The sequence below is a fragment of the Dreissena polymorpha genome, chromosome 15 (genome assembly GCF_020536995.1).
Source record: "Dreissena polymorpha isolate Duluth1 chromosome 15, UMN_Dpol_1.0, whole genome shotgun sequence".
NCBI classification, from domain to species: Eukaryota; Metazoa; Mollusca; class Bivalvia; order Myida; family Dreissenidae; genus Dreissena; species Dreissena polymorpha.
Genome location: NC_068369.1, coordinates 5,086,612 through 5,102,858, shown reverse-complemented (window position 1 = coordinate 5,102,858; position 16,247 = coordinate 5,086,612). Strand labels below are relative to the sequence as shown.

At 35.8% G+C, this 16,247-nt stretch overlaps 1 protein-coding gene across 6 annotated transcripts; it reads right to left on the bottom strand.

Annotated features, from left to right (window-relative positions):
* Positions 1-63: 63 nt before the first annotated feature.
* On the bottom strand, positions 64-15,353 carry LOC127861246 (uncharacterized). Of its 6 annotated transcripts, none has more exons than XM_052399660.1 (7): positions 15,195-15,353; positions 8,456-10,621; positions 7,413-7,708; positions 5,926-6,070; positions 5,302-5,414; positions 306-512; positions 64-89 (listed from the first exon to the last, which is right to left on the bottom strand). In XM_052399660.1, exons 1-7 carry the CDS (start codon positions 15,211-15,213, stop codon positions 81-83), a joined length of 2,955 nt encoding a protein of 984 aa, XP_052255620.1. In that variant the 5' UTR covers positions 15,214-15,353; the 3' UTR covers positions 64-80. The 6 variants fall into 6 exon arrangements, with proteins under 6 accessions (XP_052255620.1, XP_052255623.1, XP_052255619.1 ...); XM_052399663.1 differs by adding an exon at positions 14,923-15,047 and having other exon boundaries at positions 64-512; positions 15,195-15,308; XM_052399659.1 differs by having other exon boundaries at positions 64-512.
* Between the last annotated feature and the right edge of the window lie 894 nt (positions 15,354-16,247).

The window sequence follows — 16,247 nt, the reverse complement described above, 5'->3', positions numbered from 1 at the left end:
GCTACCCTGTCTTATGCGAGCCGAAATCGTTTGTTGAAGGACAAAGTTCCAAACACGACGGAGTAACCCGATATACTTTATCAACACATCTGCAAATAAAGTAAGAAACAAAACAGGTTCTGCATGTATCAAAGATGACACACCAAACTTCAATAAATAACTCATGTACACATTTTCATAGATAAAGGTAGACCCATAAAACACAACAACACGAATATAGACAATATAAATTCGAATAAAAACAAAAATACACGCAACTTCGTTTTTTTTCAGAAAAGAACAAAAATGGTGTCCTATGTACAGACATTGTTCAGAATGTTCCATATTTCGGTTCCAATCGTATCTCTGATTTCCGAAGCCATATCCTGCGCTGTTCGTCTGTGATAGTCCGTGTCTTTGACGATCGCCTCCGCCTTCCCACCTTTCCCTCCACAATACTCGATCAGGAACTTCACGAGCTTCACTTGCTTCTTAATCACGGCATGCATCAGGGGTGTCAGACCATCCTTGTCCTAAAGAACGACAATAAGAATTTGTAAATTTCTTGGGATATTAAATTTTGGATACGTTAATATATTGCGTTAAATAACAATTTTAGTTGTAGGAACAATTGACTTAAATAATAATTTAGTTGTACATGCAATGCATGAAATGTGAGCACATTTACAAATATTATGTTTATATATATACATACATATATATATATATATATATATATATATATATATATATATATATATATATATATATATATATATATAAGCGTTCGCGTGTCTTTTCATTGTGTTTTTATCAAAGAAACCGAACTGCCTGTTCATCTGTGTGATACAAAACAAGAGTTTTATCTGTTAGTGCTCTATGGCTCCGAAGTGTCGTTTTGATCCAAACTTCAAAGTTGGAGAAAACAGACATGATATTTATTCATAGAAAAACAGAAATCTCAATGCCCTAACTTAATATATGCATTTTCATGATAATTAATTTTATACTGCTTATTATGCTTTGCACAAGACAATTAACCAATGGACAATAACTCCATAAATATCAAATACACGTGAGTCTGAGATGTTGCCTAAACCTACACACAAGATGCTGTCAGAGAAATATGGTTTATGAAAGTCTGTGAACATGTCCCATTTTGGAAAACAAGTCTTCATCCAACAAAAGTCGGTTTAACAATGATAAGAAATTTGAAAATATCAACAAAGTTGGGTGGATGTGTAAATTTCCTCTCTAAACCGAAATCCTCTCTAAACCGGAATTTTCTCTCGGTCCCGGAGGTGTCCTGTTTATAGGGGTTTCACTGTATTGTCCTTCTTCCCGAACATCTCGAGTTTGTCTATCAATAAATGGCGTTTCATATTGACTTTAATACTGTTTCATTTACGGTTATCACCTTACAATTAGATTATGTAATTGGGCACTTAGCGAGAAAAAATGCCAAAACGCTGAGAAGAGAGTTATAGTTAATGAACTCTTCAATTACGCACAATGTTCTCTGTAAATCTATTGAGATTCATCTTAATATCATCATAAATTGTAGAAGAATAACTGAGTTCTACAAAAAGGAAAATAACCATGTAAATATGGATGAGAATGTTGTGGTACATTAAATTTTATATGCACTTCTTTTAAGTTGCAAGATTCATCTCCAGCTATTGACACTCCGAGACACTGTATGTATGCACTAAAAAAACACACAGCATTCAAGGAGAACTACTACAAATATATCATGTTTTGTTTTAATTATTGGCGTCGCACTGAAGTGCGGCGACTAGTATGTAATACGTTTTTTTTTCGCTTATGGGATGAGAAGTTATTTTACGGATCAATTTATATATTTTTGTTGTCAGAATATCTTGCATAGTGGTGATTTTTTGTGTGAAAATTAGTGTAAATAAGTACTGCATTTGTGCCTATTACATTTACTACAACATTTATTGCAAATAATGCAAAGCTAATTGTTTTAATTAATAACTGATCACAGGATCTGGGCAATAATAAAAGATCACAGGGACTGGGCAAATACGCGAACCGGTGAAACTTTCTGGTTTTGTATAAAAACAAAACTTCTTTGATCCACTATCCTAGCAAGCACCTAGTTACTAATAAAGGCGCTATAGAGCGCGAAGCGCGATACGTATTACTATATTGTAATAATGAGTCTTGATAAAGGAAGCAGCCGCTTATCAATGAGGAGCACCATCACAGCACCCCAGTCTCATTACTATCAAGTCCTCCTACAGGTTTTTTTAAGAACCACATATAGAAGGCCGCAGGCCTGGCCCGTATCTTGCCAGTGGTATGGACCCTTTGGTATGGACCTTTAACCCCGCTCACTATCCAGCGTTTAAACTTCCGGGTTAACATTTAAACCGACTATTAATAGCTTATAAATATCTTAGCTAGAAGGTGATTTTCCAAGCGGTTCCGTAGTGTAGTGGTTACACGCTCGCTTCACATGTGAGAGGCCCAATGTTCGAGCCACAGTAGAATCAAATTATTTTCTTTGTGTTCTATGTTAACTTTTTGTTTTGATGTAGACATTTCAGTTTAAATAAATATGCTGTTTTATTGTAACCATTTTTTTGTTTTTATTAAGCCCATGAAATATATGTGTGAGAGGGTGGGTGGGGGTTCGTAAATAGAGCTGCAACGATTCGATCCGATTCATCGAAAATCGATTCGAAATGCTTCGATTCGATTACGATACCAAACCTACCAAATTCGATTCGATTCTTTAACATATATACATATATATACATAGATACGTAAAGCACGCTGTATTCTGACTATTGATACGGGAAGGTGAAGGTTTTATCTTTACCTGTAATTACGACGCGCGCGATTGGTTGCTTATTACTTTAGTCATCCAATCAATAAGCGCGTTACGGTCTACTTTCGGAAAAAGCGTCAAAATGGCTGAACAAGTTGTTGCCGACAAATTGAAATTATCAGATGCGCCTAAGAAGCTAAGATCAAAAGTGTGGCAGTATTTTGGGTTTCGGGATGGTAGCTCTACCGATAAAGCAAAGTGTAAACTGTGCTTCACGGATGTGGCGTACGCTAAGTCCGGCTCAACCACTAATCTAATGCAACATGTCAAATACAAACATAACGTTGATTTAGCAAGACTAAGAGCTCGCACAAGTGCAACAACTGAAGTCGCGAGCCAGAAAAGTAGTTCTATTTCTGTTGGAATTTTGTTAAGTTTATAAGAGAATGTGATTTGTCCTACAGGTAACAGGTGGTACTGTCATGACACAATGGTAGACATGCTTATAGCGGTTTTGGGTAAAAGTATAATAGTGATAGTACTACCATTCAACTGATTCCAGATACGTTCTAATGATTATTTATTTAATTTTTATATTATTGTGTAATCAACACAATCTTCTAGTCAGAAGTTTGTATATTAAAATTCCTAATTTGCTTTTCTTTTTATGTGTTTTATTGAAATCACATTTGAACAGAAATGTTAATTTTGAGGCATAAGAGTAAATATATGATAAAACTAGGTTTGAAGATGGATCGAATCGAAAAAATCGGTATCGCAGTGTCTGAAATCGAAATCGAATCGAGCTGTTGGTGAATCGTTGCAGCTTTATTCGTAAACACATTAATACTTTTACAGTGTGTTTCATATCAATGAGTACTCAACCTCTATCGTAAATGAGCAACGTAAGAATAAGTACAGAATCATCTCCCCTTGAAGTTGAGAAAGATATGAAATTACGCTTACAAGATGAAGCAGATTTTTTAAAACCTACACAGTTCTGTTCCATTAATTAAAACTGCATACGGATGCCAGTAAAAAAAGGGAAACCAATGTAAATAAAATGAACTATGAAATATTTGGGGGTTACAACACAAAATCATAGAAAATGGTTATTTGGGAGTTATAGCACAACATCATAGATAATGTTATTTGGGGGTTATAACACAACATCATAGATAATGGTTATGCCAGTATCTTTTTCTATTTTGTTTAAAATAATCGGCCAATATATTAATATTTACAGTAGAAAAAAATCCTTCCAAGTAACTTCATTGAGTGCCTTTTACACTGAAATTCCCGACGCCCTTTGATGCTTTGCATCAATACTTATCTTGTTTCCATTGTAATACTAAATTGTTATGACCCCTTTAATGACAAATTTCTTGTTATGTCATCGATCACTACCAGATCTTCATTTACATACTTTCAATACTTGCTCCACACAAGATACGGACGATAAGATTATTGAAATATATAACTATATGTTTTATAGGTGAATGTTTTATTAGTCCCCTACCGGTTTCACCGGAGGGGACTTATGGTTTGCGCTCCGTCTGTCAGTCTGTCAGTCAGTCTGTCTGTCACACTTTTCTGGATCCTGTGATAATTTTAAAAGTTCTTAATATTTTTTCATGAAACTTTGAACATGGATAGATGTCAATATGGACATTATGCACGTCATTTCATTTCGTTCCTACGTCAAAAATTCTGGTTGCTATGGCAACAAATAGACTAGAAATACTGCTGAAATGGTGGTTTTCTGGATCCTGCGATAACTTTAAAAGTTCTAAATATTTTTTCATGAAACTTGAAACATGGATAGATGGCAATATGGACATTATGCACGTCATTTCATTTTGTTCCTACGTCAAAAATTCTGGTTGCTAAGGCAACAAATATATTTAAACAAAATCTGAAAATGTTGGAATTTCTGACAATGGTGGAGCCGTGAGGGGACTTATATTGCTTGACAATAGTCTTGTTACAACTATATTTATATACAGCCTTCAATTGCATGTATATGAACCATTCTTTAAATAACTTATATGTATGTAACATGCTATGTCAAAAAATATATAACAGAAAAGGAAATAAGAAGGAAATAGAAACGAAACTTTTACAAAAAAAATAATAATAAAGGGCAATAATTCCAAAAAATACTGATAAACAAATGCGTGGTTCTTGTACTAAGCACTTCATCTAATAGTTCTTCATGTACACATTTTAATGTGTATACCATTACTACTATGGGAGTTATGCTCAACACATGGAAATCAACTTAAGGACAATGGCAAATAAAAAAGGCTATTGTTCTCTAAATGTGCTGTTCCCTTTAAATCCCTCTATCATTATATGATTAATCCCTTCAAAACTTCCGGTCTTGCACTCCGCACAAAAATGGGACGGACTGACAGATTGACGGACGATGAGATTACTTAATGCGTCCCTTCAAGGAGCAAAAAATTACGAAATGAGATTATTTTTGACATGCTTTTGGATTCAAGAAGGTAAGCATAATCTACCCGCATTCTGACGTCAGCACCGGCGTCCAGGAGCAGACGCAAAGTAGGCTCGCTGTTCACGTGGTCGGGATTTTTACTCTGGGCTAGTATCGCACAGTGTAGCGCAGAGCGGCCTGAAGTATAGACGATTTGAAATATAGAGGATTTAAGGGTAAGATAGTATTGTCTTAAATGCAGAGGATTGCATTGTTTAATATGTTAATAGAATCTGGTCCAAACTACGGATGGTTACTCGAAGCTTGTATTATGATTGAATACAATGTAACGATTAGCCTTAATTGACAAGAAATCCATGTAACATTGCCTAGACTTTAATGTTGAGCTTTCTAGTTCGTCTAGAAATATGGATGATTAAAACAACACAGTATTGCGTTAAGTAATAAGATTACAATGCAACTTGTCTTGATTGAAACGTAGATTCGACCAAAAAAATGTTAGTTTAACACTTTTATCATAGATGATTGAACTGCAACGCAGTCTTGGCTGACATGACTACGCAATTCCAGTGTAACTACTCTATGATAATTGATCATTATAGTATAAAGCAGTCTTTAATGAAATATCATGCAGGAATTCATTGTTTCCAGTCTGACCTGATATGAAGAGGATTTTATGTAAACTGACCAGAGTTGTTTGTATTGTTGATATTCAACTTATCCGACTTCAGCAACGCACTCAGCGTGCGTTTATAGTCCATTTCTTTCGTGTTCTTGGACGCGACATGGATGGCTGACTTACATTTTTCTTTGCCATTCGAATCTTTAATATGCTGCAATTATATAAGAACAAGAGAGAGTTCATTTTAAGGTGTAAACAAGTTGTATGCTTCCACTTACCGGACCAACCTAATCTTTTTGCGCCGATACTCAAGTTTTGTATGTATTCCAGATTACGTTTTCGATATTTTTGCTTTATTCGATAATTTTCTCTAAATTAACTATACATAAATTAAAATAACTAAATGTCATTCCGTTTTTAAATAAAGATTGGGAAATTGAAAAATGTATAAAAAAAGTTTACAAAACAGCTAAGTTGATCTACCTACAATAAGATTATTGGCGATGTCGGGGAAAACAAATGACTTTATCCTCCCCTCCCCGCCTTTCAGAAAGCCTTGCATCCGAACTTAACCGTAGATATCTTGATTTAAAACCATTATGTTCATCCTTAGTCAAGACTCACCTGCATAGTAATTTGTATGATCTTAAGATTGGTCTATGTATTATAAAGTCGTATTTTTCATTTTGAAAGCCCTTGTTACCTAAAAACAATAGGCCTTTTTCTTCTTTCTAACAAAGTAACCAGAATAGCAATTAAGATGATAAGCGGTAAAAGCATTATATAGAAACTGAGTGGAAGGCAATTTTATGATACAAACCCCTGTGACCCTGACGTTTGACCTGATGACCACAAACTTAATAGGCGTCATCCTTTTCAACCAAGTAACTACTAGACCAATCTGCATAATCATATTTCAATGCGTTTTAAATATATTGTGCGCTAACAAATTTAAAGGGACTGTCCAACAGTCAAAAGCGTCGTTCGACGCGAATCGATATTTTGGCGAACTACGAGGATTGCTTATATAGCAAAAAAATACCTCCGCATTTGACGTGAGCGTGGATGGTCGAGTGGTAAAGTTGGGAGACAGTTTACTCCAAAATTCCATGACTCTAGGGGTCAGTGGTTCGAGCCCTGTGGAGGTTAACGTTTTTTCTTCTTTTTAAAATTGTATTCTTATTTTTTACTGGAGATTTTTAGTTCAAATGTTTAAATTTATCAATATAAAGCATTTACAGCAGTTAATGACAAGCTTTAATACATGACAAAATCTGTTGGACAGTCCCTTTAATATGACAAGCTCCTGTGGCATTGTCTTTTGGCATTTTTACCTGAAATCAATAGGCGTCATTCTTTACTCCCAAGTAACTGATCGTTATTCAAATGATTATATAGATATTTAATATTCAGAATGCAGTTTCTTTATACAAGCGAATGTGTTCTTGAGCGTTGATCGGGTGACCGCAATATCAAAATGCGTCTTCTTTTCCTCCAACCTGACAAATTTGCCTACTAACGTATTCGTTATTAAAATTGAAAGTAATACTTACAACTGCCATGCAGTTTGGATCAGCCCCTTTCTCAACAAGTACGCTAACGACGCCATGGAACGCCAGAAAAACCGCACAATACAGTGGAGTTTGTTCTTTATTGTTCTTACAGTCCATCCATTTCAACTGGCCCTCGTGTTCCAAACGGCTCAACATGGCTTTAATTAGGTAAGGGTCATTCCTGCAGACAGCCACATGAAGGGGTGTGTCACCCGAAGCGTCCCTCACAGTTAAGCTCGGCACCACTGCAATTGCTGCCTCGGCCGATTTTTGCCCTACGAAATCAGCTGTATAATCTAAAGTAAATATCTCCGTCAGATAACTTATAGCGTTTTAAATACTTGTTTTTATTGACATGAACAATCATGAATAAGCAGACAGACACCGTAGTTATTTTTCAAGGTCAACATCGCAAGATAAACATGGTCACGTAGAGTTGTTGTGTATGTCATGAATACGAAGACTAGTAAATTTAAGTTACCTTCAACCAAACAAACGTATAGGATTATGTTGACTAATATTATTATGTAGACATTTTTATTTTTGTCAGACATGTTAATGTGGTATTAATGACATTTAACGTTTGTATTAATTTACTAGAAAATGCTTGTCCATCAGGGATGTTTTGACAAATTATGTGATTATATTTATTAAATAGTAAATAATAGCATACGCAATCTAGTTACACCCTTGTACAACCCGACATATGAAGCGATCTATGTTCGTCTCCTGGTTAATTGAATCGGACTATATCGATAGAATAAGAATAAGAAATAATTTGGGGAATATACACCTATCTGTGGGTAAAAACAAAGCTGACAAATTTGTAATCATTTGTATATTAAACATCAGATAAGCTTTCATTTGAATGCAACGTTTGTTCATATCGGGATTAGAAAGGGGTTTACATAGTTGTAGAGATCCGTATTAACACCAGACAAAAATCTACTTGAAACTCAACAATTTTGACAACTGAAAAATTAAAAAAACAATATAAAACAATGTTCATTCGAAAACGGTTTTATTATGCTATAAAAACTTACGTTTCATGTTGGTACCGCGTTTTTTGCGACTTTGTTGAGCCTTCTCATTGTTGGACGACTGGCAAGCTTGGTCAGCAGAGAGTTTAGGCTGTATTGCTATATACATGGGTCCGCTTTGTCCATTCGGACTAACGATACAAGAAATAGGATGTCGCATGACGACTTGAGGTCCCGGAGAGCAACCATTGTAGACTGACACAAGGCCGGTCTGAAATCCGTGACTGTTGTTGACATTCAAAGCAATGTCTGCATTGACAACGGTATAACTGGACTGTTGAATTCCTTGCAGCGCCTGTGTAACAGGTAAGATCTGCTGAATGGAAGCTGGACCCGCTGACATGCAATTGACGGGATAACTTCCAAGCATAGATTGCCTTTGTATCTGTGACGAACCGGAAATCGGCTGATTTTTAAGTGGCGCTGAATCTGCGTGTGGAACATATTGTCCCATATTAGACTGCGGCTGTACCATTCGCTGACTCATTACGCCTGCCGTCGGTAAGGGTATTTGATTTGGCATCCCGGGTGCCCTACCCGGATTGACTGATCTGTTGTAAATCATTTTTGTATCGGCGTACACTTGGTCGGGAGATCGGTTACGCAAGATTGCTTGTTCTTTCACCATCTGACCAGATATGCCAGCTGATAGCGGATACGACATTTGAGCATTTGTCTGCCCGGGTATTCCATAGGGTGGTGGTTGCTTGTATTGTTGCGTATTTAAAATCTGATTGGATGTTCCATGTGTAGCGAGCGATTGCTGATTTGCCATTCGAAGCGTGGTCATCTGACCACATGTTCCGCTCGAAGATGTTTGTTGCTGAAGAGCATTAAGCACCTGACCGAACATTCCATCTGAAAGGCGTGCTTGCGGATACGAACCTGGTGCACTGGTTTGATCGGATATTGTCCAATATGACAGAGGGGTATTGATCTGACAAGGTATTTCGTTAGACGAGGGTGTTTGCGAATATGTAACGTTTGCCATGGCAATCTGGTCGGATGCTCCGTAAAGAAATGGCTGCATCTTATATGACCCAGTTACACGATCTTTAGTACCATTGACCACAAGTGCCGATGAGTGGTTTGCTTGTGGATCCATATCCAATGCATTGGTAAAAGTATTGGAACTCGTTTGAAAGAGGACTTTTCCAACCACAGGTGGTATATATCCTATGTCCGTCGGTGAAGACACGTTTACAGCCATTTGATTGTCCTGGATAAATATTGGTGCAGCGGGATGTCCTACCTGTGTCCCATTTACCGCTGGGCATAACAAGGTCTCTGGTATATTGGGCTGTGGTTGAATGTCGTTACTGATTACGCCAGTGTGTTTTTGTAGAAAGTCTGTCGGTGGATTTGTAGTGCATCCGTGTGTAGGTTGTTTCCATGCCTGTCCATTTGCTGCGCTTGCCGTGCAATAGGTCATCGGCGTAGAGAATAAAGCGTTATTTGAATTCAATCCCATGCCGGTTTGTAAAGTAATCGTAGAAGGCATATCAGGAAAGTTTATATTTTCGCCCGGGTTTTGAAGTTCATCCCACAGATCTAGAGCATAATCCAAAAGATCAGCGGAAGGAATCGACGCTGAATCACACTGATTTGGATCCTGACTAGATACATATCCAGAAGAAGGCGATGTATTAGCGGGTTCCGGCGATAGTTCAATCGATGACATTTGGGATGAGTTAGGAGCAGCAATTATCGAAAGATCTCCGGCAGTGCTGGGGTAGTTATTGGCGTTCGATCCATTTTTTTTCATTGATTCACGTACTTTGTCTGCCATGTCTCTATTAAATTCTTGCAGCAATGGCAGCAAAGTATGATCTAAATCTTGAGGCGAATACACATTGGAGACAAGTCCTTGATTGTTGGTACATGTAGAGGTCAAAACAGGTAATGTGTTGTATGGTGCTGTGCCATGAGCATATGGGTGAGTGGTATCCTTACTGGATTGTCTCTGCCCATGTCTCTGCGGTCCCCGAGCATAAAGGTCGCTGTCAGAGGACCGAAGACTTGCCCTGCCATCCGCGGACATTGGTTCACTGCTGTCAAGACGCTCAACATGATCTGTATTTGCCTCTTGATTGGCGTCGCAAATTGAAACGGAAGCTAACTTTGACAGAAAATCTACAGCGTCTGTTGACATTTTCGTTTCACCGTTAACTGAAATTCGAGAAATAAGAGTGAATATTTTGCTCAACAGTAAACCGCATTTTTTGGGATATTAAAAATTTGAACATAACTTAATACTCGAGCGATTGCAAGTGATGTCGTGTCTTGTAATTTTACAAAGCTCTTGACCGGGCAATAAAGATTCTTGGCGGGACACGTGAAACGTAACATGTACTTGCAAAATTGTTTAACACCAAAATATGTTATATTCATACCTTCTATATCGGTATACAAACCAATAAACGAAGATTGTTAAGAGAGTTTTTCATCTCCAGATCTTACCACGTGTCAAATGTTATCTTCCGACAGTAATGCATTCAATGGAGACACGTAAAGGGGCCTTTTCACAGATGTATTGTATTGAAGTTTGTCATTAAATGCTTTAAATTGATAAATGTAAACATTGGATCTAAAAAGCTCTAGTAAAAACAAAAATATAATTAAAGAAGGAAAAAAATTAACCCTCAACTGGACTCGAGCCACTGAACCCTGGAGTAAAAGTCTATAGCTTGGACCACTCGGTCATCCGTGCGTATATTATAATTGTGATATTTCATATTTTACATGAGCAATCCTCGTAGTGTCACACAATTTAACGACAGCAACAAAACTATCCCAATTATTAAATAGTTCCGCGTTGCAACGATTTATAATTTTTAGGTTTTTATATCGTCAAAAGATGCATATAATGGATATTTTAAAGCATGGTAAATGTTCAGTATTACTGTTTCCTCACAAATATGATTAAGACAACACAAATTTGCGAATCTGAAACATTTTTTTAAAACTTGTTTGAATGCATTAGGTAAAACGCACGACCTATCCATGCTGAGCATGAAAGAAACAACTTCGCATTTGATTGCATAATGACGTACGAATCTTCATGACCAATAGTGCATGCAAAACATGCCAAAAAATAACCCTAACAACAACATAGCGATGTTTGATGTTTCTTACAGTAATTTTGACACCCCTACACCACAGGTGGGTAGCGTGTGGCTATGATATTAATTAGTGAAAACATCATTTTGAATGATAAATAACCATATTATAACGAAAAATTAACTTTTCTGAAAAAAATTATTTCACTATATATATATATATATATATATATATATATATATATATATATATATATATATATATATATATATATATATATATATATATATATATATATATCAATATATATATTTTATAGTGAAATATTTTTTTTCAGAAAAGTTAATTTTTCGTTATAATATGATTATTTATCATTCAAAATGATGTTTTCACTAATTAATATCATAGCCACACGCTACCCACCTGTGCCCTACACTTTGAGCAATGAGCTATGGACATGTTCACATAGAAAGTCATGCTCGTACTTATGTATACAGTTTAAAATAGATCAAGAAGCCTGTTAAAAAGCAACTACAAACATATTGTCTTTTCTGTATAAGTTACCGGTATGTATTTTTTCCAATGTGACAATGAAATATCATACATTAATGAGATTAGAATGCTTACTTTTTGGTATTATTCAAATGGAATATTGAATGATATAAAGACACACATTAATACTTGATAAAATACAAATTACTAGACATCTGTGAAAAAAATGGTAGATTTATATGTTTTTGTCAATACTAAAACTAAAACCGTGCAATAATGCTTTCCCGTATAAAACGTAAAATGAATCAGTATCGGAAGAGAGTGTGTTCGGTGTCTGTGAAATCTAGCTGCCGTGTACTAGGTGATTGTCACTTAAATACACCTGGTCGTCTCTATTGTACTGTATCATGCACAATACCTCGTTACCCAACTTAGAAGATTGGGGCTATTGGATAGTTGCCTGGTTATGCTGGTGCCCTCAGAATATGTACTACGGGCAAGGCCTTTCCACATCTTTGTGATGCGGCATTGGCCCCATTATTTTGTGGAAACGTATGTCGCGAACAGTTAAAATATTGTGACGATTCGCAAACTGTTCAAAATTGTGAAAAAAATTAGTAGCGAATTTCTTTAAAATTGTGAAAATTTGACTCGTAAACTTCTTTAAATTGTGAAAATTTTAATCGTAAAGTTGTCAAATTTGTAGAAAACGGCAATTCTCTTAGAAGGAAAAAAGCCCTGACATTTGCACACAACATAGCACATAATTTAAGGCTGATAGCCTTCATATATATGACATATGTTTTACACATATTTAATATATCTAATTTGATAAGCGTCACGCAAAAATGGGATTTATGTAATATGCAGCCGGCGTAGCTACAGTCGAAACTGCGCATTCGCATAGGCTGGTCAGGAGATATTCTGTCCGCTATTGAGACTGCTAAGCCTTACGTGACTTTACAGCTGACAGTGTAGCTCTTGACCAGCAGGCTGGTCTGGAGCTTAGCTGGCCTCAATTGACATAAGACACATTTTTCTATGACGCGGCTTATTTGCACATTTAAACATATATGTCTTTAGAACTGAGAACAGTATACTAATGCCCGATACAATATTCTTAAGTACGTTGTGAACATAATAAGTTAAATAGGTAACGCTGTGAGCTTAGTTAGTCAAAAATGCAACGTTGTGAAACACAGGTGGTTAGCGTGTGGTTATGATCTTAATTAGTGAAAGCATCATTTTGAGTGATAAATAATAATATTATAACGAAAAATCAACTTTTCTGAAAAATAAATACTATCAAATATATATATATAACAAGGTTATCAACTCGAAATCACCCGAAAACGGGTTGCATCGCTTTGAACAGCCAATACTTCATCAATTTTGCAACGATTTTCACGATCTCGGTCTTATGCAACGCATAAATGAATTTCCTTTCTGGAAATGTACATGTCTTGCAATATTTTACAAATACTGGGTCAACTTTTAAGAAATAACACGATACACAACTCGCGTGACCCACTTGACATCGATCTGACCGGATCTAAGACTGAAATCTTCACGGAGTAAAGGGCATTTTCCCTGCAAAGTTCACGGACCTCGATACCATAATTCAATAAAACGTATGAAAAATAAACATTCTTACCGTTGCATTATGCATCAAAACTAACTGTCCAGTGCCGTTTGAAACCTTTGTTTACATACATTTCAACTGACATTTTAAACACACGAGTGATTTCATTGGTCCAATGCGAAGGTGTGTCTTTACACCTGGAGATTTTATTCATTTATCCTGTCTGATCGCTGTTAAGTCACGCGAATTGTGTATCGTGTTATTTCTTAAAATTTGACCCACTTGTGTAGAAATATAACAAGATATATACATTTCCAGAAAGGAAATTCATTTCTGCGTTGAATAAGACCGGATTCATGAAAATCGCTGCACAATTTATGTAGTAATGGCTGTTCAAAGCGATGCACCCTGTTTTATTGTTATACATATATTTGAAAGTGATTTTTTTCATAATTTTTCGTTATTATATGATTATTTATCATACAAAATGATATTTTCACTAATTAATATCATAGCCACACGCTTACTACCTGTGTTGTGAAACATGTAAGTCATATTATGTAACGTTGCGAACATAGTTTGCCAACAATGTAACGTTGTGAATATAGTAAGTCAAGTATGTACATAATGCATGTGCCGACTCATGATATCAAACGTTTATCTATACATGTATATATTTCTATCAATTTGTTTCTTTAGTATACTTATTATACATCCAACAAGGGTAGGCACTATCACAACGCAGAGGAGTCAACAGGCGCCAGAGAAGTCCACTTCAAGGCACTCAGGCTCCTTGACGTGTATGCGTTGCCACTACTGTGGTTAAAGGTACAACCACGTACAAAGATCAATACTAGGAAAACACGCGGACGTTTAACCAGTACATTAATTATTATTTTCACTTCGCAACAATCTGCATGAAAACTAAATGTTCTTTAATTTAATAATTATTTGGAATTGTTTTCAATAATTATAATTAAAAAAGAAACGATATTAAAATGTTCCTGTGCTGGGGTTCGAACCCGGTACACGTTTTTGCTTAATTCTTTATGAAAAGCGTTACACACTAACTATTATTTTTCCGCGTTCCATAATAGCTTTCAATAAACGAAAATATATTGTGAACATTTATATTAATCAGGAGTTGTATTTTCCTTTAATACGCTAATTCATAATCCTTTATTCAATATGACATTTTTATAAACTGTCATTTTGCCTACTGTTATCTGCTTAATTGTATTCTCACGTGACAGATGTGTCACGTAATATAACAATTACAGTAGGTACAAACACCTGAACAAGTCCCTTGAAACGTTTGGTTCGAGAAAATATATACCGCTGTTTATTCAACAGTTGTGCTCCGAATAATCCACAAAACTTAGACATCGGGGCTGTGCCAGTGCAGTATTAGTGGAATGACTGTGTGGGGTTTTCCTATGGCTGATGTACGATTTTCCTAATCTATAAATATAAGTTAAAACCGATAGTCCAGATCGTAATGTGTAGCAAGAAGTTTTATCATATGAAGTGTGTTCCTGTGAATTTGAGCACTTGGTTTAATCGTAAACATGAAAAAAAAACATACGAAACACTTAAAAAAACACTTACGGTTTGTGTTCGTATCCATTTCCAGAAGTTTTGTGTACTTCGCCGTACCAAATACATGAAAGCGAAAGTACTGTAATTTCCTGGTATGTGTGCGTCATGTGCTATTTTTAGCATGTTTACAAACATCGGCATATTTAAACGTAGGCCAGTTAGTGACTACGTGCTAAATATGCTGAACGTAGTTTTTCTATGTGATAATAAAGACGTTAAAGCCACACACCTTATTTGGCAAAGTAAATTTAAGTATAAATAAGAAATATATTTTATCTATGCCAATTAAAATATATCTGGTGGTTACAAGTTAAAAATCCGTCTTTTTTGCGCTTTAAAACTTTAAAATAATCGCGTTTGTCGAAATGAATGGTCGTATACGTCTAGAAATCCTACTTTCTGTTTTAAAATCGGTACCTTTTGAAAAACAATCAATTACTTGCTAACTAGGCTATAGATTTAATGACAATTGTGCACACTTTCAAATTGCATCTATATGTATTGATTTACATGTATTTCATTTCAAAGTCAGGGGCAATGTGTGTGGCTTTAACATTTAAAAAAGAGTTTCAGTATTTTCAAGCTTAAAACTGTTCATAATCCTTTTTTTCAATTATTCAATATAATATCCTGCTTTGCTTAAGACTGGGTTGACCATCCTTGAACGGTAAAGGCAAACGATTCTGGGTTAAAACCGGTTTTTAAGAAAATCCAAAAATCACACTTGGCCCTGAATCTATACTTACACTATAAGATTGTGTATGATATATATTTATAGATTATTTAAAATTAACATATGCATACTTTATAATACCGGTAATTAATTCAATATATATTATATTTATCAGAAATGGCCAACACTGTTACGCGACATAAATAACCTGGATATAAGTGCTTTCCCGTCCAAATCGCCAAGTGTCTTTCCTGATCATTTAGACGTACAATTGGTTCATTCTATACATAGATGGTGACGTCACTACGTTATTGTCACCTCTATACTTAGACGCATCACATTCCCCTGGTTTGGGGAATTATGCCTCCGCCAAAGTAGTTCTGCGTAGG

Bases quoted from the DNA above. Each gene is read 5' to 3' on its own strand.
- LOC127861246 (XM_052399659.1), bottom strand. The intron at 7,709-8,455 runs GTAAGTTTTTAT...TATTTACTTTAG, and splicing joins ACGCGGTACCAACATGAAAC to ATTATACAGCTGATTTCGTA. The intron at 6,071-7,412 runs GTAAGTATTACT...ATATAATTGCAG, and splicing joins ATCCAAACTGCATGGCAGTT to CATATTAAAGATTCGAATGG.